Raw genomic sequence first — 24,130 nt, 5'->3', positions numbered from 1 at the left:
TTTGATATGTTTTAATATTAAAAAAAGAAGAGTTCAAAAAAGAATAAAGTGAAAAGTTACATTTCTTTCCACTCCCAAATCCTACCCATCGTTTCCCTCAGTGTCTCTCTGTAGATGAAGCCACTTTTAACAAAACTTTGTAAGTCTTTTACAGCTGTGAATTTTTAAAACTGGAAAGGAATTTCAAGATAATTTTTATCATCCCCTCTTCATTTTTATAGAAGAGAAATTGGAAACTTAGAGAGGTGGAGTGACTAGTCAGAGATCACACAGTTAGCTTAAGGACCAAATATAGAAATTATACCATATAATGGCAAATTCAGCTTTTTTCCACTACTTCATCATTGGTTTTTCAATCTTGGACACGTATTATTGGTTGGTATGCTTTAAATATATCAGGTTTTTCCTCACTTTTGCCTCCCCACTACCAGTTGACTCTTCCTTTAAAGGTGAGCTTTAAGCATTTGTATTTTAAAAATGTTCTCAGGTATTTCTGATTAGAGGAAAAGTTGAGAACTCTAGCACTAATTCATGCTTGTAAATCTGCTAAAGATTAACAGTAGGAAGTAATATTTATACCAAACATATTTGTATTTTTGAAAACGTTAGGCACCAATTTAAAGTTAAGGATGAATTAGGGATTTCAATTTAGATGGAAGGTGGAGTTGGGGAAATGGTTTTGGCCTTGTCCTTTGTTAATGGATGCACGAACATTGTCGCTTGCTTATTTGGAAGCTTTGTTAACATTAGGGTGAAGAAAGGAAACTTTTTATGAAGATACTTTTTTACTATTGCCATAATAAATATACAAGTCTAAAATGACTACCGTGTGAATCACACCCCCTTGAGTTGTGTACTGTACAACCGGCATAATAGCGATACTGGTGAATACATGTCCATGGGCTATCGGTGTTTATAGTGGTTTGAAAACCGTTTTAAATGTAAGATAGTTTTTAAGCACAAAGAGGATAGACAATTAAGAGGGCTCATTGCAAGAGGGCAGTGCTCATTGACATCTACCCCCAGGCTTTATAAAATCTAACAAGTGAGGCCACACTTACCAGCTCTACCCTCTCCCCTCTTTACACAATCATCTTTATTAAATTCAGCTCCAACAGAGATTTCAGAGAAATCCAGAGATACATCCAGATGATACCCAAGGCATCTCTTTATGTCTTTTAGTTCAACACCTGTTTAATGAATTTATTTGAAAATTATTAGATAATGTCTATCAACATCACAAATAAATTCCAATTTTGCTATTTTCAAGCAACATCCTTACTTAGGTTCCTATATACCATGACTAAATTCAAATGTGCCATCATGTCTGTCCTGCTTTGTCCTCATATTAGATTATAGTGACCTCCTTTTGACTTTGCTTGTCAACTTAATGGCAAAGGACACATTAAGTCTACCACATGGTTTAAAGGGATATAGGTCAGACTATGGTGGTTATAGTAAAGTCTTTTATCTGTAATATCATAGAAGAGGGACAACAATGTCTAACATATATTGAATGCTTATCATGTGTCTGGCATCCTTCTAAGCATTTTGTGTGCTTTAACTAATTTAATCCTCACACTGGCCTTATGAAGTAAGTCCATATTTTCCTCATTGTACAGATGAAAATATGGAATTGCAGAGCAGTTGAATAACCTACTAATGGCTCATTACTCAGCTAGTAAGTTTGGATTTGAACCCAGAGCTGTCTAGCTACTAAGCACTTCTCCGTATCAACTTCATAATTTGGATGAGATACATCAACATCTCCTGATCCTCTTTGGAAGACTCAGTTCATCCTTAATGTAGCTGGTTCATCGCTTTGGACAGATGGCTGATGTATGTGGTCACTTTGCTTTCATCCTATGAATGCTACTTGGTAGATATCAGTCTTGGAAGCTGACTCATTATGGTGTGTAGATGCCCAAACAGTTACTAGAAAGAAAAATCCTAATATTTTCAAAGTCTATCAGTTATTATCTGTTTTTGCAATTCAGAAAAAAAATAATTATTCCTCTATTTTAAGGGTAAACAGCCCAGACCACAGTTCACTGACAATGTCAGTTTTTGCCTTTATTTATCATTTATTTCATACATGCAAACACACACACACACACATACACACGAATTTGTGATTATTTGTTCTGGGAGTCAAAATGCTTTACGAAAAAGGAAAGAAAAAAATGAAATGAGGTTAATCACGGGGTTCTACAAGGAGTATCAGGGGTAGACATCTGGGGGCATTTAGGCGTTTATTCACCTATCAAATATTTCTCATGCACCCACAATTAGTGAGAACTTAGAAATTATCAGGTGGCATTTCCCATGGGAAGGGAAGAGAGAGGATAAAAATCGAAGACAATACTAGAAATCCGTAATTCTAGATTTCTAACCTTATCCTTAAGAAGTGTGAGAACTCTGCTTCTGAAGATGAGGGTGAAAAATAACCTGGGTGACCCTAAAGGGCTCAGATTCTCTGCCTTAGCAGTGGACACTCATGTCCAGACATCTTAAATTGAGGTGGAGGACATGGCTTGGTTCTCAGATATTGGCACTGGAGAAGTGAGAAAGAGCACTTCCTCTTCAAAGTCACTAGAATTGACCTGATGATCCTTGTCTATTAAGGCCAGAAGGTAAGTAGCTTCTGAGTTATTCAGGATTAAAGATCTCTTCCTATGGAGCTTTTTCATCAAAGCAACTCCTAGTCTGAAGATTCCTTTGTGTTTTGATCACCACTCATAAGCCTTTCTCTTCTCATTTTCAAGTTACTCAAGACCTGTGTCCTCTTGTACCCCTCCCTTATGTGATATCTCCATCAATATAGCTTCCAGGTGGAGCTCACAGCAACTTCACTATGCTGTGGATATAGCCCTGTGAAAGTGTAAGCTAAGTAACATTACATTCCACTCCCCACTGGGAAAGCTTCTCTCTGCTCAAAACAAGACTGAGGCATCAAGACCAGCTGGTTCTGGCTATGTCACGTTTTGTTATCCATAAAGTATTTACTGACATTGGGGAGAATATCAGGCTTTTACGTCACAGTTACATTCCACCCTTCACTTAACACCTGATACCTTGACACTGACCCCGTAAAAGCCATTGAAGTGGTTTTTAGCAACGCTTTCCTCCCTAAGAGACACACCTATAGTTACAAGGGCAGAGAGGAGGCATCCTGGCATCCATCACCTCCTTAAGGAATATTATAACTAGCCATAATTACTCACAACATGAATGATTACAACTTATTAATATAGTCACTTTGCATTTACTTTTTTCTTAAAAGACTTAGACGAACCCTTTAGGCCAGGCTGATAACTATGTATCAGTAGGCCTATCTTCTACCTATGACAGACATTGATAATTAATCATGGCCCTTTCCCCCATGATTTCCCCATGACCAGAAACCTACTAAACATGAGCCCAATTCAACCACCACCATATAATGAGAAGTGTCATCACATAAGGTAAAACTAATTTTCCACCCTTGCTTTAAGATGTTAGATTTATATGATAACGCTGCTTCTTCTTTTCCCTCTAAAAGAAAATTTAGAACAATATTTTCCCTCCAATATTGAAGTATACTCTGGAAGATAACTGTGATATAGAAATTGAATTAGTCTATTGATTAAGAAGTAGGTTATACAAATTATGTCTGTACTTTCTTTCACCTTTTGTTTAGTATTTCACTAAAAGTACCACCTTCTAATAGATGTGAAGCTGCAATACAATGAATCCATCTCTCAGTGCTACTGTTGAGTAGAATATGCCCAAGTCAGCTTATTTGAGATGGAAGTCAATTTGCTATTTAACAGGGTTTTAGGTGCCAAAGGGCAGGAAGAGAGTCCTCTCAAGGGAGCAGGTTACAGGGCTTTGTATTCTTAAGACTTTAACCATTGAAACAGGTTGGTGAACAAAATAATGTTTGGTCAAAACAGTATTTGAAGTCAGAGCTCTATTTCTAGGCATACCTTTCCGGTTCATGGAAGCTTTATCCAAAACATATATTAGTTCATAGATTCCTCCTAGAGACCCAGAGCTACTGTAGTGGGTTCCATAGGTTTCCAAAAAGGCAAAATATTCTCCCTTTTCATAAGTAGTTGGCAAAGCTTTTATATCATCCACAAAAGTTGTTGTGAGCACAACATCGCGATTTCTCATTACAAATCTTCCCAGATGAATTTCTCCTTTCACATGCAGAAACATTTTTTCCTGTGTTGTAGAGCAGATGAAGAAGAGAAACATGTGTTTTATCCACCATTTCAAATGAAAATTTATGAAATTTAGAACTTCCATAGGCACTAAATGTTTTAGCAGTGACCATGAGATACCACTCTAATCTACCAGAAGGGCTAAATGTAAAATACTATCAACTACTGATGAGAATGTGCAGTGACTAAAACTCTCCTACATTACTGGTAAAATTAGATAGCCACTTTGAAGAACTGTGTGGCACTTTCCCATAGTGTTAAGCACACATTTGCTTATGACCAGCCACCAATTCCACTCCTACATATTTACCTAATAAAAATTTTGTTCACAAAAGTATCTGTATAAGAATTTCATGGCAGCATTAGTCAGAATAGCTTAAAATTGAAAACATCTCAAATGTCCATCAAGAGAGGAATCAATAAACAACCATAGCATATTAATACAATGGAATACTAATCATCAATAAAAAGGAAAATAAAACTACTGATACATGTATCGACATAAATAAATCTCAAAAATATTATACTGAGTAAAAGAAATCAGACATAGAGGAGTATATCCTATATAATTCCATTTATATGAAGTTCTAGACTAGGCAAAACTAAGCTGTGGTCAGATAAATCTGGTCAGTGGTCACCTCTTAGGTGGTAGGGAACGGAAAAGGGCATAAGGAATTTTTCTTGGGGTAAGAAGCCTGAGTGTCTCTTCATGATGGAATTTTCTTGGTGTGATGTTCTTTAACTCAATGTATTTTAAACATAGATCTTAAATAATTTCCATCTAAATATGCTGCTGTGTCTTCTATGTTAAAACATTTAAAATATTCTCTTGCTAAAGGAGGTGGCTACTCTAATGTACATAATTATCAAAACTCATGAAACTATACACTTAAAATCTTTGCATTTTATTTTATGAAATTATACCTCACTAAGTTGTTTTAAAAACAACAGTGGAAGGAAATGGAGACATTATCAATAAAGCCCAATCTTGCTATTATGCAGATGAGAAAACTAATTTAAAGATATCAAGTTATTTGTCCCAAAACATATGAATAATACTTGACAGCATTGGTACTAAAAACCTAGATCTCAGGTCTCCTTGTCCCTTTCAGTCCACCCTCTCAATTTTTAATGATAGAGACAGGACAGACAATATTTTGAGACGTGGAACTCAAGTCAGCCTAAGCAACTCAACAGTTAAATGTTTCCAGGGCCAGGGCTGATGGCTTACCTTTCCCGGGGAAAACTAGGGCAGTGAACTGTGTGATTCAATGCCATAGCTTGTCCTGATGAAAACTAAACTACAATTGACACCCACAGTTTTGCAAATGGATCTTTTGAGGGTCTCCTAACAGCTGTGGTTAACATATGATGATTATGTGGGAGTTTAAAATATTTTATTTCTTTTCAAAGGTATATCTTGCGGTATATGAATATCATACCAAACTGTCTGTGTTCTTAAAGCACATTGTTGTCATCATGATTTAACTTTAGGTGACAGTGGGTGATCCAGTCTTTAATAAAAATCTTAGCCTGTATGTTATAGGTCATATGAGCTCTTCATCTCCTGACTTGCACAAGAATTCTCAAATATGCTTTATTCAAAACATATTTGGATTTCTTTTCAGTTTTGCTAAAACTGGGAGGTATACCTTGGGATTTGGGGTAAGAAAGACATGTGATGTTCTTTGGGTCAATTTACTTCAAAGGTAGCTCTTAGCTCATTATCATCCAAATATGCAGTTGTTTCTTCTATCTTAAAGCAACAAAAAATTTCCCTTGGCCTCGCTTGCCTGACCAGCCACTACCCATTTCTTTGCCCTCACTAGAAGCAAAATTTATTCAGTTTTCTATACTGTATATTTTGAATTCTCCCCTTCCCTGTTTTTCTTAAATCTAAATTATTCATGCTTCTGACCTCACTACTCCAACAAAATGTCTCTTATCAAGGTCTCCAATGACTTTCATAATCCTAAAGCCTATGATCACTTCTTAGCCCTCATCTTCTTAGCCCTCATCTTCTTTGACATGTTAGCACAATTGACACAGTTCATCACTCTCTTCTTCTTAATAGAGATTATTTTCTTGTCTTCTAGGCTAGTGCTTCTCAAACTATAAAATGTGAACAAACCACCTAGAGAATCCTGTTAAAATGCAATACTGAGTCAGGTAAAATGCAATTCTGGAGCACAGTCTAAGATTCTAGCCTCCCAGCAATGCTGATGCTGCTGTTCCATAGACCACACTCTAAGTAGCAAAGTTCTTGGGCACTTTTTGGTTTCTTTTACTTGTTTTCTATTGAAATTCAGGAAGTTTGGTATTTGATTGTATTCTATTTTCTATGTACACTAACTCTGTTAGTGACCCCATGACTAAGTCAACAAGTCAATGTATAGCTCAATTCCAGGTCTTTTTCCCAAACTCCAGCCTCAAAACACCAACTCCTACTTGGCATTGTCAATTGGATGTCTAATAAACACCTCAAACTTAACCTAACTAAAATTTAATTACTGGTCTCCCTCTCCAAATCTGCTCTATCTGAAGCTTTCTCCATCAGCAACTCCATTTTTCTAGTTGCTCAGGCCAAAAACCTTGGACTTATGTTTGACTCTATAATTGTCCTATCTGAACTACCATCATGTCTCACCTGGATTCCTTCAGTAATTTTTAGCAAGACTCCTTGCTTTGGCTGTTAGCACCTATGATCTCTTCTTGACAAAATACCTTGAGTAATCATTTAAAATATAATAGGGAATGTCAATCTTCTATTAAAAACCCTCAAGTAGGCTGGGCGTGGTGGTTCACACCTGTAATCCCAGCACTTTGGGAGGCCGAGGCGGGCAGATCACCTGAGGTTGGTAGTTCGAGACCAGCCTGACAAACATGGAGAAACCCCATTTCTACTAAAAATACAAAATTAGCCAGGTGTGGTGGTGCATGCCTGTAATCCCAGCTACTCGGGAGGCTGAGGCAGGAGAATTGCTTGTACCTGGGAGGCGGAAGTTGCGGTGGGCCAAGATCACACCATTGTACTGCAGCCTGGGCAACAAGAGCAAAAATCTATCTCAAAATAAATAAATTAAATTAAATTAAATTAAATTAAAATTAAAAACCCTCAAGTGACCTCCCATGTCACTCAGAAAAAAAGCCACACTGAGTGGACTTTTAAGTTCTTCATGATCTGATTCAAGGTAACTTTTCTAACTTTTTATCCTTCTGATTCAATTTGACTAACTTTTATCACACCAGGTTTTTCCTACATTAGAGACTTCTCTAACAGTTCCTTCCGTCAGATAAATAATCTGAAATCTTACTCTTTGGCTATCTCCTCTCCTCCAAAGCTTTGGTTACTTCTCATCTCCATGAAGCTGAGCCTGAGCTTCCTTTTTAATCATGCCACCTACAGGCATCCCTGCTTGCCTTCATGTTACTCTAATTTTCCTTGTATCCCACAGAACTTAATACTTTCTAAATACCATATTACTTCTTTTTTGCTATTATATGTATTATTTTTGGCTGTCTCTTTCTGTGGAGTTTTCAACTCCATGAGGACACAAATTTTCATCAGATAGGTCACAATTAAATATTTGTTGAATGATTTAAAGAGTTTTCCACCTGTACACTTGAGTGGGTATGCATGTAAATAGAGAGGTAATGTACAGACCCATACAAAACAATTACATAGTTAGGCATCATATAAGTGCTAAGAGTGAATTATTATTGTTAATGTGGGAGAAGCTTGTCTAAATAAGTGACTGTGGTATCAGAAAAGGAAGAATGAGCATTTTACTGGCGTCATGCTGATTACAGAGAGTATATTTTATATTTATTCCAAGAGTGGTAGAACAAACTTCAAAATCTGGTTCAAATATTTTAAAAATCACATTTTCAAAGTCTCAAACGTATGATTACAAAATAATCAGACCAATTTTATGTGCATGTGTATAATTTCATAGCATCATTTCTTTAGAGACACAGTTTGTAGTTAATAAACTGTGATCATTCTAGGTAAGGCATTGCAATGAATTACCAGAATTCTTCAGTATAATTCTTCATTAAAATTCTGATGATCATATAAATTGAATGGTATATTACCACAATCTCAGTCAAAAAATGCTGTAAATTCTTAATACGCATTTTCTGCTCACTACCACCAAACATATTATTCATTTACCACTGCCAAAGATTCTATCAGACTTTTCTCCAGTTAGTATTCTTTCTGACGTGCTAGCTACATATTTGAGAATTTGATCCATGTTTCTTTTCCTTTTTATGATTTCTATTTGCTCAAAATACTTAAAATAAAGAGTCTGGGTAGTTTGGAACCTTTCCATTATATTCCTATATTAACTGTTTGGTCTTACCTTCTTTGAAGAATATGACAAAAATAGTTGGTAAGTTTCATTTTTGGAATATGAAAACCGAAAACTACCCTTGCCATGTAAAGAAATTGAGGAGGCTGTTTCCTCACAACATTGTTCAGCTTTATTTGTTTCAGTGGGTGTAAATTTTAGAGATATAGCTGCATTAAAATTTGATGTCTTCTCTTGGATGATACTTTTAAATGCTTCAATTTGTTCTTCGTAATGTTCAGTTCTGAGATTTTTCTCGCCTTTGGTCTAAAAGAGAATTAAAAAGTGTTGTTAAAAACAAGATACGAAACAAAAGGAAAAACAAGCAGAACAGAACCAAAGAGAAATCAAACAATTCTTTGAAAGGCAGTAGAACAAAGGAGTTAAGAGCAAAAGTGATGGAGTCAGATTCCTGGGGTTCAAATACAGACTCTGTCACTTTGAAGTGATTATGCAATAATCTCTGTGTGCTTAGTATGATTCTTAGTCTATAAAACAGGGATATTCATCATACCTAGCACAAAGGTTCTTATAAAAATTCAGTGAGATAATGCATACGAAGGACTTATAGTATAGCAAACTTTTTTTTCAACTTATTTTAAGTTCTCGGGTACATGTGCAGGATGTGCAGGTTTGCTACATAGGTAAACATGTGCTATGGTGATTTGCTGCACAGATCAACCCATCACCTAGGTATAAAGTCCAGTATCCATTAGCTATTCCTCCTGATGCTCTGTCACCCCTACCCCCAACAGGCCCCAGTGAGTGTTTTTTCCCTAATGTGTCCATGTGTTCTGACCATTCAGCTCCCACTTACAAGTGAGAACATGAGGTGTTTGGTTTTCTGTTCCTATGTTAATTTGCTGATGATAATGGCTTCCAGCTCCATCCAAGTCCCTGCAAAGGACGTGATCTCGTTCCTTTTTATGGCTGCATAGTATTCCATGGTGTATATGTACCACATTTTCTTTATCCACTCTATCATTGATGGGCGTTTGGGTTGATTCCAAGTCTTTGTTATTGTGGATAGTGCTGCAATGAACATATGCATGCATGTATCTTTATAATAGAATGATTTCTATTCTTTTGGATATATACTCAGTATTGGGATTGCTGGATCAAATGGTATTTCTGCTTCTAGATCTTTGAAGAATTGGCACACTCTCTTCCACGATAGTTGAACCAATTTACACTCCCACCAACACTGTAAAAGCGTTCCTTTTCCTCTGTAACCTTGCCAACATCTGTTGTTTTTGACTTTTTAATAATTGTCATTCTGACTGGTTTGTGATGGTATCTCATTGTGGTTTTGATTTGCATTTCTCTAATGATCAGTGATGTTAAGCTTTTCTTCATATGTTTGTTGGCCACATGAATGTCTTCTTTTGAGAAGTGTCTGTTCATATCCTTTGCCCACTTTTTAATGGGGTCGTTTGTTTTTTTCCTGTAAATTTGTTTAAGTTCCTCATAGACTCTGGATATTGGATCTTTGTCAGATGGATAGATTGCAAAAATTTTCACCTATTATATAGGTTGCCTGTTCACTCTGATGGTAGTTTCTTTTGCCGTGCAGAAGCTCTTTAGTTTAACTGGATCCCGTTTGTCAATTTTTGTTTTTATTGCAATTGCTTTGGCATTTTATGAAATCCTTGCCCATGCCTGTGTCCTGAATGGTATTGCCCAGATTTTCTTCTAGGATTTCTATAGCTTTTGGTTTTACATATAAGTCTTTAGTCCATCTTGAGTTAATTTTTGTATAACATGTAACAAAGGGGTCCAGTTTCAATTGTCTGCATATGGCTAGCCAGTTCTCCCAGCACTATTTATTAAATAGGGAATCCTTTTCCCATTGCTTGTTTTTGTCAGAGTTGTTGAAGATTAGATGGTTGTAGGTGTGCAGTCTTATTTCTGAGTTCTCTATCGTGTTCCATTGGTCTATGTGTCTGTTTTTGCACCAGTACCATGCTATTTTGATTACTGTAGCCTTGTACTATAGTTCGAAGTCAGGCAGTGTGATGCCTCCAGCTCTGTTCTTTTTGCTTAGAATTATCTTGGCTATATAGGCTCTTTTTTGTTTCCACATGAATTTTAAAATAGTTTTTTTTTTCTAATTCCATGAACAATGTCAGTGGTAGTTTAATGGTAATAGCATTGAATCTATAAATTACTTTGGGCAGTATGGCCATTTTCACAATATTGATTCTTCCTGTCTGTGAGCATGAAATGTTTTTCCATTTGCTTATGTCCTCTCTGATTTCCTTGAGCAGTAGTTTGTAGTTCTTGAAGAGGTCCTTCACTTGCTTTGTTAGCTGTATTCCTAGGTATTTTATGGGTTTTTTTTTTTTAGCAATCGTGAATGGGAGTTAATTTATGATTTGGTTCTCTGCTTGCCTGTTGTTGGTATATAGGAATGGTAGCAATTTTTGCCCATTAATTTTGCATCCTGAGACTTTGCTGAAGTAGCTTATAAGCTTAAGAAGCCTCTGGGCTGAGACAATGGGGTTTTCTAAATATAGGATCATGTCATCTGCAAACAAAGATAATTTGACTTTCTCTCTTCGTATTTGAATACCCTTTATTTCTTTCCCCTGCCTGATTACACTGGCCAGAATTTCCAATACTATGTTGAATAGGAGTCATCAGAGAGAGCATCCTTGTCTTGTGCTGGTTTTCAAGGAGAATGCTTCCAACTTTTGCCCATTCAGGGTGATATTGGCTGTGGGTTTTTCATATATAGCTCTTACTATTTTGAGGTATATTCCTTCAACACTAAAATTTCAATTAGAACTCTTTTTTTTTTTTGCCAACGTGGCTATTGTCAGGTTGTTGTCAGTGAGAGACTTGTTAAATCAGTGGTTCAGTTCCCTTTTCAGAAATCTTCTGAATTAGGTATAACTCTTGTCTGGGAAGGGGACACCTGTATCTTCAGACAGTGTCATGGACTGGATTTAGTATTGAGTGGTTGTTCTGCATGAGAAACCTAAAGTTATTACTGTCTCATGAAAAGACTGAAATGTATATAGTTATCTTTAAAACAAGACATGTTGAAGAAACTGCCTAGCATAACAGGGAAAAGCAAACTAACCATTGCCACTTCCCTACTTAGATCTTTCTAATGTATTTCTAATGACTTTAATATAGTCTAAACTAGATTTATTTCTAGTCAATCTCTCCCTAACTGTGTGTCAGCCATCCAGCTGTTCCACAACCCATGCTGTTCTTACCATAAGTCCCTTTTATGCTGCTTTTACTTTCTAGAATGTTCTCTTACTCTTTCCCCCCAACCCTCCCATAGCACAGACATCACACACACTCCCTTTCACACATACACACAAAACATAGGCCTCAGGTTGATTAATTCCCACTCCTATTTCAAGTCTTACCTGAAACATCACTTCTTTAGGAAAGCCCCTCCTGATATAACAGACTAGCAATTATTTTTGCTACAAGCTTTTATGGCTCCTCTTTTAAAACAAAATAAAATGAAAACCACTTCTTTTATAATTACTTATTAAATAAAACTTCAGCCTTTGACTCTAGTTACATCCCAGCACCCTATAGATATAGGGTCCAGGCTTAACCAGTGCCAGGCCAGCCTCCATGGCCTCAGGCCCGAGGCCAGTTTCACAGACAAAGTTTCCAGCCTCAACTCAGGCTTTAGACAGGCCCAGAATGAGGCTGGTCCCTGTAGCCCTAGACTCAGGATTTTACTTGCAGACTAAGACTCCAGCTATAACCCAATGCCAGGTCAGCACCCGTACACCTCAGCTTCAGGCCAGCTTCCATGACCTCAAGCACCAGGCCAGCACCTGGGACTCAGTCTCAAAGGCTGGTCACTACAGACTCAGGCTCCAGTTTCACCCAGTGCCAGAATGGCCACTGCAAATCCTAAAATCAGGTGCGAGACCAGGGATCCAGCCTCTAGGGCCATCCTAGTGCAAAGCCAGCCCTATTGGCCCCAGGCTCCAGGCCAGCCTTCATGAATTCAGCCTCCAGGATGGTCCTTACAGCCTCAAGATCCAGTGGACCCACTGGACCCAGGATCCAGGCCCACTTCTGTAGACTCCAGTGCTAGGTTGACCTCTATGGATACAGGCACCAGGCTCATTCCAGCAGACCCAAGTTCCAGGCCTTCCCCAGTGAACCAAGGAACCAATCACGTCTACCCAAGGACTCCAGCATCAAGCCTGCTTGTGGACCATGCCAGATGACTTGCCCAGAATCTCTGGACACACTGATTAATGAAGGGTTATCCCTGCTGAAGTTAGTCTTTAAGGAATGGAATAAATGCTTACTTCTTCAAAGGCATAGATATGCATGGTCACAAAGATCACACATAATCAGGGAAACATGGCATCACCAAAGGAACAAAATAAAGCACTGGTAACTGACCCTAAAGAAGTGGAAATTTACAAACTGCCTTATAATGAATTCAAAATAATCAGCTTAAAGAAGCTCAGTGAGCTACATGAGAGTACAGACAGAAGACTAGATGAAATCAGGAAAAAAATACATGAACAAAATAAGAAGTTCAATAGAGAGAAAGAAAGCATAAAAAAACACAAACAACCAAATTTAGGGAGTTAAACAACATAATTAGGGAGTTAAAGAACAGAGCTGAAAAATTTCATAGTGAGATTCAATAGCAGATTCTATCACACAGAAGAAAGAATCATGAGCTCAAAGACAGTTCATTTGAAATTACCAATCAGAAAAACAAAAAATAAAAAAGAAATAGTGAAGAAGTCCTGTGGGAACCATGGGGCACCATCAAGTGAACCAGTATATGTATTATGGTGCCCCAGAAGGAAGAGAGAAACACAAAAGTGTAGAAAGCTTATTTAAAGAAATAATGACAGCAAGTTTCCCCGATGTGGAGAAAAAAAAGGAGCACCCAGGTCCATGAATCCCAAAGAACCCCAAATAGACTATATATGAAGAGATCTTCACTTAGACATATTATAATCAAACTCAAAAGTCATACAATAAGGAGAATTTTGAAAACAAGAGAAGAACAACTCGTCACATATGAGGGAGCTCACATAAAATTACTAGCAGATTTTTCAGCAAAAGCCTTGAATCCAGGAGAGAGTGAGATGATATATTCAAGAGTACTGAAAGAAAATTAAACTGCCAATCAAGAATAGTATACTTGGCAATTCTGACCTTCATAAATGATGAAGGAATAAAAAATTTCCCAGAGACACAAAAGCTGTGGAAGTTCATTACCTCTAGACCTTCCTATAAGAAATGCTAAAGGGAGTTCTTCAAGTTGAAAGAAAAGAATGATAATTCATAACATAAAAAATTTATGAAATTATAAAATTCACTGGTAAAATTAAGTACATAGTCAAATTCAGAATACTCTGAATACCATATTGATGATGTACAAATCAAGTATATCTGTAGTATGAAAATTAAAAGACCACACTATTAGAAATAATAATAGCTATAATAGTTAAGGAATACACAATATAAAAAGATGTTAATTGTGACATCAAAAACAAAATGTGGGGAGGAAAAGTGTAGAAGTTTTAAAAATGTGATTGAATTTATGTTGCTAACAGTTTAAAATAGCCTGTTATAACTATAGATATTTTATGTAAGCTGCATGATAACTCATGAAAACCACAAAGCAAACACCTATAATAGACACAGAAAACATAAAAGCAAAGAATTAAAGCATATCAGTACAGAAAATTATCTAATCACAAAGGAAGATAGCAAGAGAGAAAGAAATAACCAGAAAGAACATACAAAACAACCAGAAAACAATGAAAAAAATGGCAGTGGTAAGTCCTTACCTACCGATAATTATATTAAATGTACTCAATCAAGAGACGCAGAGTAGCTAAATGGATTAAAAAGCAGGTCCCAACTATTATATATGCTGCCTATGAGACTCACTTCACCTTTAAGTGCCAAAATAGAGCAGGGATAGCTAAACATACCAGATAAAATTTTGACTTGTTAAAAACTGCAAGAAGGGACAAAGAAAATCACTATATAATAATGAAGGGGTCAATTTTGCCAGAGGATATTTAAATTTCTAGATACCCAACATCAGAGCACCTAAATGTATAAAGTAAATGTTAATAGATCTGAAAGGAGAGACAAACTGTAATAAAATAGTAGGGGACTTCTCAATACTCCACGTTCAGCAATAGACAGGTCATCTGGAGAGAAAATTATTAAGGAAACATTGGAACTGAACTACTCTTTAGTCCAAATGGACCTAACAAATATACACAGAACATTCCATCCAAAGTAACATAATACATGTTTTTATCAAGCACACATGGAACATTCTCATGGACAGATCGTATATTAGGCCATAAAACAAGTCTTAAACATTTTAAGAATATTAAAATAATATTAAGGATCTCTTTTGATCACAATGGTATGAAGCTGGAAATCAATAACAGGAGAAATTTTGGGAAATTCACAAATATGGAAAAATTAACATGTTCCTGAACAGTAAATAAGTCAATGAAGAGATTAAAAGTTTAAAAATATCTTAAAATAAATAAAAATGAAAACATTCCAAAACTTATGGGATGCAGCAGAAGCAGTTCTAACAGAAAAGTTTATAGTAATAAATGCTTACATCAAAAAAGAATTTCTCAAATAATCTATTGTTACATCTTAAGGAACTAAAAACTGAAGGGCAAACTAAGCTTACTAAACTAAAGTCAATTGAAGTAACAGAATAATAAAGATCAGAGCAGAAATAAATAAAATAGGTAGTAGAAAAACAACAGAAAAGGCCAACAAAACCAAGAGTTTGTTTTTTAAAAAAGAAACAAAATGAACAAACCTTTAGCTAGGCTAACTCAGGAAGAAATGAGAAAACTCAAATAAAATCAGAAATGAAAGAGGAGACATTACTGTTGGCTCTTCATATCTGCAGGTTTTGCATCCGTGGATTCAACCATCATTGGATCAAAAATGTAGTTGGGCCTGCAATGGTTGCATCTGTACTGAACATGTACAAACTATTTCCCTTGTCATTATCTTCTAAACATTACAGTATAACAACTATTTAAATAGCACTTACATCACTTAGGTATTCTAAGTAATCTAGAGATGATTTAAATTATACTGGAGGCTGAGCATAGGGTATATGCAAATACCACACCATGTTATATGAGCATCTAAGGATTTAGGTATTTGTGAGTGGTCCTGGGACCAATTCCTCATAGATACTGAGGGACAGCTGTACAACTGATACCACAGAAATATAAATAAACATAAGATATTACTATGAAAAATTATGCACAAAGAAATTGAATAACCTAGAAGAGATGGATACATTCCTAGAAACATACAATCTATCAAGACTGAATTATGAAGAAATAGAAAATGCAGACCAATAATGATTAAAAAGATTGAATCAGTACTACAAAAAGTCTCCCATGAAAGAAAAGCCCAGAATCTGAAGGCATCAGTGATGAAGTCTACCAGATATTTAAAGAAGAACTAATCGTAGACTTTCTTAAAATATTCCAAAGAATTGAAGAAGAGGGAATATTTCCAAATTCATTTTATAAGACCAGCATTACCCTGATATCAAAGCCAGACAAGAACACTGCAAGAAAAGAAAATTACAAGCCAATATCCCTGATGAACATATATGTATATATATCTTCAATAAAATATAAACAAACTGAATTCAGAAATATATTAAAATGATCATACACAATGATCAAGTGAGATTTATATCTAGGATGCAAAGATAGTTTAACATATGCAAATCAATAATTGTGATACACCACATTAATGGAGTGAAGGATAAAAATTATATGATCATCTCAATAGATGTAGAAAAAGCAGTCAATAAAATTCAACGTCATTTAAAGATTAGAAAAACTCTCAACAAATTAGGTATAGAAGGAATGTATCTCGACATAATAAAGGCCATATACAACAAGCCCACATTGACCATTATACTCAGTGGTTAAAACTGAAACTTTTTATCAGACGTCAGGAACAAGACAAGGATGCCCATTGTATTTCTGTTCAAAATAGTACTAGAAGTCTTAGAGCAATTACGCAAAAGAAAGAGATAAAAGGCATTTAACTCAGAAAGGAAGAAGTAAAATTGTCTGCAGATGATATTCTTTTATGTAAAAAACCCTAAAGATGCCACCAAAAAACAAAACAAGACAAAAAATGTTAGAAATAACAAATTCAGTAAAGTTGCAGGATACAAAATCAACATGCAAAAGTCCGTTGCATTTCTACTCACTAGCTACAAACCACCTAAAAAAGAAACTTTTAAAAATACCATTTACTACAGAATTAAAAAGAAGAAAACACTTAGGAATAAATTTAACCAAGTAGGTGAAAGAGCTGTATGATGAAATTCATAAAACATTGATGAAAGAAATTGAAAATATACAAATCAATGGAAAGATATCCAATATTCATGGATTGGAAGAATTAATATTGTTAAAATAGCAATACTGCCCAATATGATCTGCAAACTCAATGCAATCCCTATCATAATTTTATGTCATTTTCCACAGAAATAAAAAGAACAATCCTAAATTTTGTATGGAACCACAGAAAATCTCGAATGGCCAAAGCAATCTTGAGAAAAAAGAACAATACTGGTGGCACCATGCTTTCTGATACAGGGGGTGTAATTTGTAGGCACCTGCACTTGTGTGTGAAATGACTAGAAAGGAAATGGCATAAGGCAATTATCAACTCAGCAGCGTAGAGGGCCACTTTCAGATATAACAGATTGTTGGTCAGGGTATCAATTAGGATGTTGTTGAATGGCTCAAGAAAAAGTAGCTTTTCTCACTATGCCAGGATGGTAGTGGCGAGTACAGCCTGAAACTCTGAGGATGGAGTCATCCCAGAAAGCATAGGAATGAAAGCTGAATTGGGAAATGGAAAAATCCATCCATGCAAAAAGAAGTCTAGGCTCAATGTTAAGCATTCAGAAATAGACCAATACTTGTAACCATCATAGAGAGAAAAGCAAAAGTCTTGGACAAGAGACCAAGGGGCAAGATTACAGAAAGCAGAAAAACACAAAGATGGAAGCAAGTTTCTTTATGAGTACTGAATAAACAGATGTTGGAGAAGCTAGATTCAGAGAGAGAAGATCAAGGGGCTTGCATGTTCTAGGAGGCCAGACATATTATAAGGGTCAGTTGAAGTTACCCTGTTTAAGAATTTGTTCATATAATACTCCTTGAAAAGAAATAAACATTGCTTATGGCACTAAAAATGGAAGAGATAGACACGATCAAGAAATATTTCAGAGTTCAAGTTGTGGAGGTTTGGAGAGCAGTTGTAAATAGAGAGTAAGTAGAGAAAACTGTTGAAGATGTCATTAAAATTTTATTTGTACAAATGGATAATAAAACCATAAACCACATATTAGTTATTATTATCAAAGCCATCTCTCACTAATTGAGAGAAGAAACCTATGAACAACAGATTCATTGTAACCTCTTGAGGCACCCCTCTGCCAGAACCATCTAGCCAAGCTACTGTCACATTCTTAACCCTTTAGCCATTAAGTTTTGGGGTAATTTGACAGTAAAGGATAACAAGTACAATCCATCTCTATTATCTATAGAATATTTTTTCTGTGCCTAAATCTTAAACGTTTGTGTGCTCTAGGACTTCAGTCTCTATGTTCTTCTCTTCTCCCTCATTGTACACTTCTTTGGTAATCTCAGGCACCCTCAAGAATGCAATGATCGCCAGGCGCGGTTGCTCACGCCTGTAATCCTAGCACTTTGGGAGGCCGAGGCAGGCGGATCATGATGTCAGGAGTTAGAGACCAGCCTGACCAACATGGTGAAATCCCGTCTCTACTAAAATACAAAAATTAGCTGAGCACAGTGGCGCACGCCTCAAATCCCAGCTACTCAGGAGGCTGAGGCAGGAGAATCGTTTAAACCCTGGAGGCAGTGATTGCAGTGAGCTGAGATTGCGCCACTGCACTCCAGCCTGGGCAACAGAGTGAGACTCCATCTCAAAAAAAAAAAAAAAAAAAGATGCAATGATCATGTGTATGTTAATTAACACCTAGATCTCTTTTTACAATTTAGATCATTCTCTCCATTTTGATTCAAGTAATCTCCTTGTTGTAGGATAACTCCATCTAATTTCATATAGACCCTCAAACTCAAAATTACCAGCATTCGAATCATTATCTTCTTAGAACCCACGCCTTCTTTGGTAGATTTCCTGCACATCCAACTTCCCACATCTCTTTTGATGGCCTATAATTCACTGGTTGTGTGTGTGGGGTTTTTTTTCTTTCCATTTTTATAGGGTCCATCTATAGAAAGTTGAGTTTGTGATAGGCACTATTCTAATCACTTCACAGTTATTAACACATTTAATCTTTCTGAAACCCTGTGAAGTGTATACTATTATCATACGATTTTATCATGGAAATTGAGATCCAGGAAATGTAACTAAGTTGCCTAAATTCACATAGATGGTAAGTGGAGGAAGTTACCAAAATTTAAACCCAGAGAATCTTAATTCAGAACCTTGTGATTGATCATATGATATACTGTCTCCAATTTATTAATAATTTCTTAATTCTTAAATATGCTGGATTTTATCTCTTCTTCTTCATCTTTACTATTACAGCCCAGATTAGCCTTTTGTCATCTGCTTCTTGGACCATAAAATAGCCTCCTTCTGTTCTCATTACCTCTGGTCTTGTTCCCTTAAAATTTATTTCCACAAAACACAAAGTTCTAAAATGAAACTCTCAGGGTTTTGCTCTCCGGAGTGGCTCCCTCATTATGCTCAGGACTATGCTCAGTGTATTTATTATGGCACATGAGTGCCTTCATGATTTAACCCCTGCCTATGACTTCAACCCTGAATGCATGAGTTTATTTGTAGAACAGAGTCCCTTTCAAGATAGCAGTTTCTATAAGGAAAGACTACATATTTTCCACTTGAGAAACATCAACATAGGACAAATAACCAGGTATGTAATAAGCTTTATCTGCTGCTAGATTTTCTAAATGGGCTTAAGTTGTCAGTAGAAAGAATAGTTGGAATGTGTATTAAGCCTCTGCTTGCAATTTTGCTGTCAACTTTAATGGCAATTCCAATTAAATATTTGCTTTCTGCCATCATTAGAAATATTAACTTGCAGTGTTAATATGCTGGCATGAATTTTTTATTCATTCAATAGGCATTTATTTAGCATAGTATACAATATTAGTTTTTCAGTATTCTGTGGTAAATAAAAGACTGAGATAGCAACCAAAAAGCAAGTATTATACAGCAAAATATATACCAAAATAGAGAAAAAATCAAAGCATATTGCATTTATTGTAGGAGAAGCATTTTAGAAGATGGAGGATTCAGAGGAGAAAGCTGAGGGTGGAGTGGCAATCAAAAATCCGATCAGGGATGACTTTGTACTCCTTGCCAAGGAGATTAACTACTACACTGCAGGCTATAGATAGACACTCACCAAATTTAAGCTTCAAGGAGAATGATCAGATTTATTATTTTTACACTGAAATGTGGGGAATGAATTGAAGTTGAGAAAAGCTAGAGGCTGTAAACTAAGAACACTATTTTGAGTCATTCCTACATGAGAAGTGATGGGAGCTTAAGGCAGTGGCAGTGGGAATGGGGAATAAGAAACAGATTTAAAGGAGATTATAATAATAGAACTTGAAGATTGATTGGATATTGTGGGTTTTGAGGGAAATGAGTCTGTAAAGAATGTCTTAAGGAGGGATTTCAGGTTTTGAGTTTGATGACTAGGTTGATATTATTTCCACTTACCAAGACAGAGAATTCAAGAGCAAGAAGCAGGAAATTGGGAGTAAGATTGGTTATCAGCTGTAGGTATGTTGACTCTGTGACAATGGCAGACAACTGGATATACAAGCATCTAGTTCGGAGAGAGATGTGGGCTGGAAATATAAGATTTGTATGCAATCAGAATAGAGTGAAAACTGAAGCCATAGGAGAAGAGGAAAAGGAAATCACTCAAGAAGAATATATAGAGAGAAATCAGTGAAGCAATGTAGGAACTCTGGAAAGAGTTCAATACTATTTAAGGATTCTCCAAAAGGGAGCTCAAAATAAGCTTGAGATAGACTTGAAGGGGGTTGAAAAATGCATAGACACAAGATAACAGAGAGTGGGGAATAAATGCAATGCACATATGTTGAGATAGCAAGTGTAGACAACATGGGTATATAGAGATGGCAGAGGTTTCTTCATTTGTTTCTTTATAGATGAGACCCTTGAAAAAGATTTATATATGAAGGCCAGAGTGGAAGGAAAAAGAAGGAAAGGTTGAGTGGAGGCTTAGCAGAATGTCTAGCAATGTACTTGGAGTGGGATCCAGGCTAGGGAAGAGAAAGAATAACTTCCTACTGAGAGAATAGAAGGATGTAAAGAGGGACTGGGTAGCAAAGTAAGTACATAGAATAACTTTGAAGAAACAACTGGGAAAGCTCCTGCCTATGACTTGGGTATTCTCTGTCAAGTTGGAGCTAATGTCATCTGCTGAACCCAGGATCAAAATGGTGAGTAAGAGTAAGAGGCTTGAGGGTGTTGCTGAATGATTGAGCCTGCTCCTGTGAAGAACGAGAATGAGGAAAGCCTGAGAAGGTGTTACGGACCTACTGAACAATGTGGAGGACTCAGTTGAAATTATAATGCTAGCCGTTTTTGTGTGAGCATAATATTCTCTTTAGTGTTCAGCAGTGTAAGTTTACAAGTAGGGCAGAAAACAATAAGGTTCATGCCAAATCAGAGTTTTTCTGGATTGTAGGAGGAATGGAAACAAGGACATTGCTAATATTGGCAAATGTAGTCAAAATGGATCTAGCTTGGATGAACAAAATAATTTAAAGTAGGAAGAGCAAGATATACCAGGAGAACAAAAGATTCCAAAAAGACTGAAGGTCTAGATGAGGCCAAGAAGAGGTTTGTGGGCATAAATGAGGGTGAGAGCTGAGAGGTTAGACAACTGTGATAAGATGAGAGGGTTTAAAGTTGGATTTTCAAATTTCAGAGACAGCAAAGTTCTGGTAAAGACAAAGCCAAGGGTTAGGTGGCTAGAAATGAGAGTGGCTATAGTGAAATGGTATAGGAAGTTATGAGGCAACAAGAAATACTTGGCAGTCCACATGATATTGAAGTCACCCAGGATTTTGGCAGGATTGGGGCGAAAACTATGCTTATAATCTGTGTGCATTTTGCAAATTTTTGTTCATCTCCCAAATCTTACATTTTCATGGAGACTCAGATTTAAGAAGAATTATAATGAACACCTGAAACCTGATTTAGGCTTACAAATTGTTATTCAACAACAAAAGTGAAGAAACAACCAAAGAAAAGTAAGTAGAAAAGGACCTAAGTTATAAACGCAATCATCACTCCCCCCTCCCCTTTTTACTCCTACAGTTGTTCTTGGTCATTACTGCTAATTTATAAAGTGGTCAGTAAATCTTGACCTGCTATGTGACCACTAATTATGTACCTAGCTTTGGCTAAGTCTTTAACTAATTATACTCTAAAATGAATAATAGCTAATATTTACTGAGGGCTTGCTATATGCCAGTGACTTTCTGAGTGTTTCACATATTTAGACCCATTTATCTCCATGAGGTAGGCATTATTATTTCTATTTTATAGATAAAGAAACTGAGGCACAATGATGATAAGTAATTTGCCTGAGATTTTACAGCACTAAGGGGCAGAGGTGGGATTTCAACCTAAGCAGAGTGGCTCTAGAACCACAGCCCATTAGAGACAAAAGACCCTAAATGAGAGAGTATGAATGGATGAGAATAAGATGTCATTATTTAGGTGCATTCCCATGTTATGATGGACCAGTATAATTCTGTCAAAAATGAAAGCCAATAAATTATTGCCAATAAGTAACTAAGGCAAGAGTTAAAAAATTATTTCATCCAACAAAAACTGGTGAGTATTATATGGAGTTGGTATTGGTAATAAGCTATAAAGAAGTATAATATGTATAATTTGCCTTCAGGTACTACTGATACACATGAGAAAGTAAATGACATATTTCATTAAGTAGTAGGAATTAAAGAAAAAAATCATCTCTAAGGAGTTAAAGTAGATATTTCCCCTCATATAAGTTTGTGTTCTTTTATGTATAATAATAATGAGTTTGGCTACTTATTTTCCAAGACCATAACAGATTTGAATAAGGGGATTATCAGCAGTGGGAGCAGCAACGGAGTGATGTGGAGGCCTTAGCCAACCCCTATTCAACTCCCACTGCCCCAGTTGGCACCAAATAAATATTCAAGTCCACAATTCCTATCTTCTTTCTAATAAGCTTGACATCAAACTCTTTTGGGGGTATTAATCTCACCTGAACTAGTAAAAGGTATCTATAGTCTTCATTTTTCCCACCATATATGAACATAGATTAGTTTTGCTACAGAAATATTGATGTGTTAGATTATGTGATGCTGCTCCAAACTCCATTGTGATTTATATCACACCACATCACCTTTCTAAAATACCAAACATTCTGAAATGCTGAAACACATCTGTTTCCAGGGTTATGGATAAGGGAAAGCAGTGCTTCCTTTCCAAATGTGGCTTCAAGATCAGTCCTGGGCAGCCCCTAGCCGTCACTATTCTATGTCGTACAAGTTATTACCCCTCTGGAGAAGCTAAGAGCTGATCACAGTGGTGAAGACAGGAAAACCGTAAAATGCAGACTAAACTCCAAACAAACTAAATCAACACAACAATAACCCTTCTCCCATCAGCAATGACCAAGGTGACCATGTTTGGTATTTTCTATTTAAGAAAGGAGAATGTATGTAATACTTTTTAAAAATAATTGTCATCTTTCCATCACAAAAATCTGTGCTTAAAGAAGTTTAACCTGGCATTATGGGGGAAAACCAACAGCCCAAAAGATTTCCTCAGATTTTTTGGCAACTGACTTATATTCTGACTTATAGGTATAAGAAACATGACCACATGTGAAAAAAAACATGCCAGTCAAATGGTCAAGATATGACAGTCTTTAGCATTCATGAGAAAACATGATTGCTTCTGGCTGCAAAATGTAGAGACTGATTTATGATATTTTCAAAAAGTAATGCTTATTTAAAAGCATACACATTTTTCAAACTGTTGGGACTGATAACAATAAGAGCCCTGTAATAACTGAATAAGGCAGACCTTATGGCTCTTCTTTACCAATGGGACCACTTTAAGAAACAGACTCTTGTAGCTCCTGGGTCAGAGCAAGCTTATTATTATTCTTCATTATATTTTGCTTGGAACAAAGAAAGAATTTCTAAAGGTGATAAATATTAATCCTTTTAATGGTGGAGGGCTATAGTCTGTCATTGTTCTAGAGAATTAGGTGACTTTAAGAAAGATAGCTAAGTTTGGAATAGTGTTGTGTAGAGTAAAAATCATTTTTATAAATCATTTTCAAGAGGTAGAGGAGTTTAAGGTGAGTGAAAATAGCCACTCACATTAGTCAAGCAGGCTCTTCGTAGGCGGATTCTGAAGGAAAACCAACGCAAAGATGAGTTTTCATCAGGAGGC

General features: G+C 36.2%; 1 protein-coding gene across 4 annotated transcripts in view; it reads right to left on the bottom strand.

The window, feature by feature from the left end:
- C9 (complement C9) overlaps positions 1-24,130 on the bottom strand; it is a 78,275-nt gene that overhangs the window by 22,273 nt on the left and 31,872 nt on the right. For 3 of the 4 annotated variants that reach the window (XM_009449242.5, XM_009449241.5, XM_016953372.4), the window contains exons 6-9: positions 24,058-24,129; positions 8,573-8,827; positions 3,969-4,209; positions 1,062-1,190 (exon numbers count right to left, since the gene is read on the bottom strand). In XM_009449242.5, coding sequence (XP_009447517.4) covers positions 1,062-1,190; positions 3,969-4,209; positions 8,573-8,827; positions 24,058-24,129 — 697 coding nt within the window. The remainder of the gene's footprint in view (positions 1-1,061; positions 1,191-3,968; positions 4,210-8,572; positions 8,828-24,057; position 24,130) is intronic. The other variant, XM_003310740.6, reaches the window with a different exon arrangement.

The sequence above is a fragment of the Pan troglodytes genome, chromosome 4 (assembly GCF_028858775.2).
Source record: "Pan troglodytes isolate AG18354 chromosome 4, NHGRI_mPanTro3-v2.0_pri, whole genome shotgun sequence".
Classification (NCBI taxonomy): domain Eukaryota; kingdom Metazoa; phylum Chordata; class Mammalia; order Primates; family Hominidae; genus Pan; species Pan troglodytes.
The sequence above is the reverse complement of the archived record's forward strand: the minus strand, read 5'-3'. Positions and strand labels throughout refer to the sequence as shown.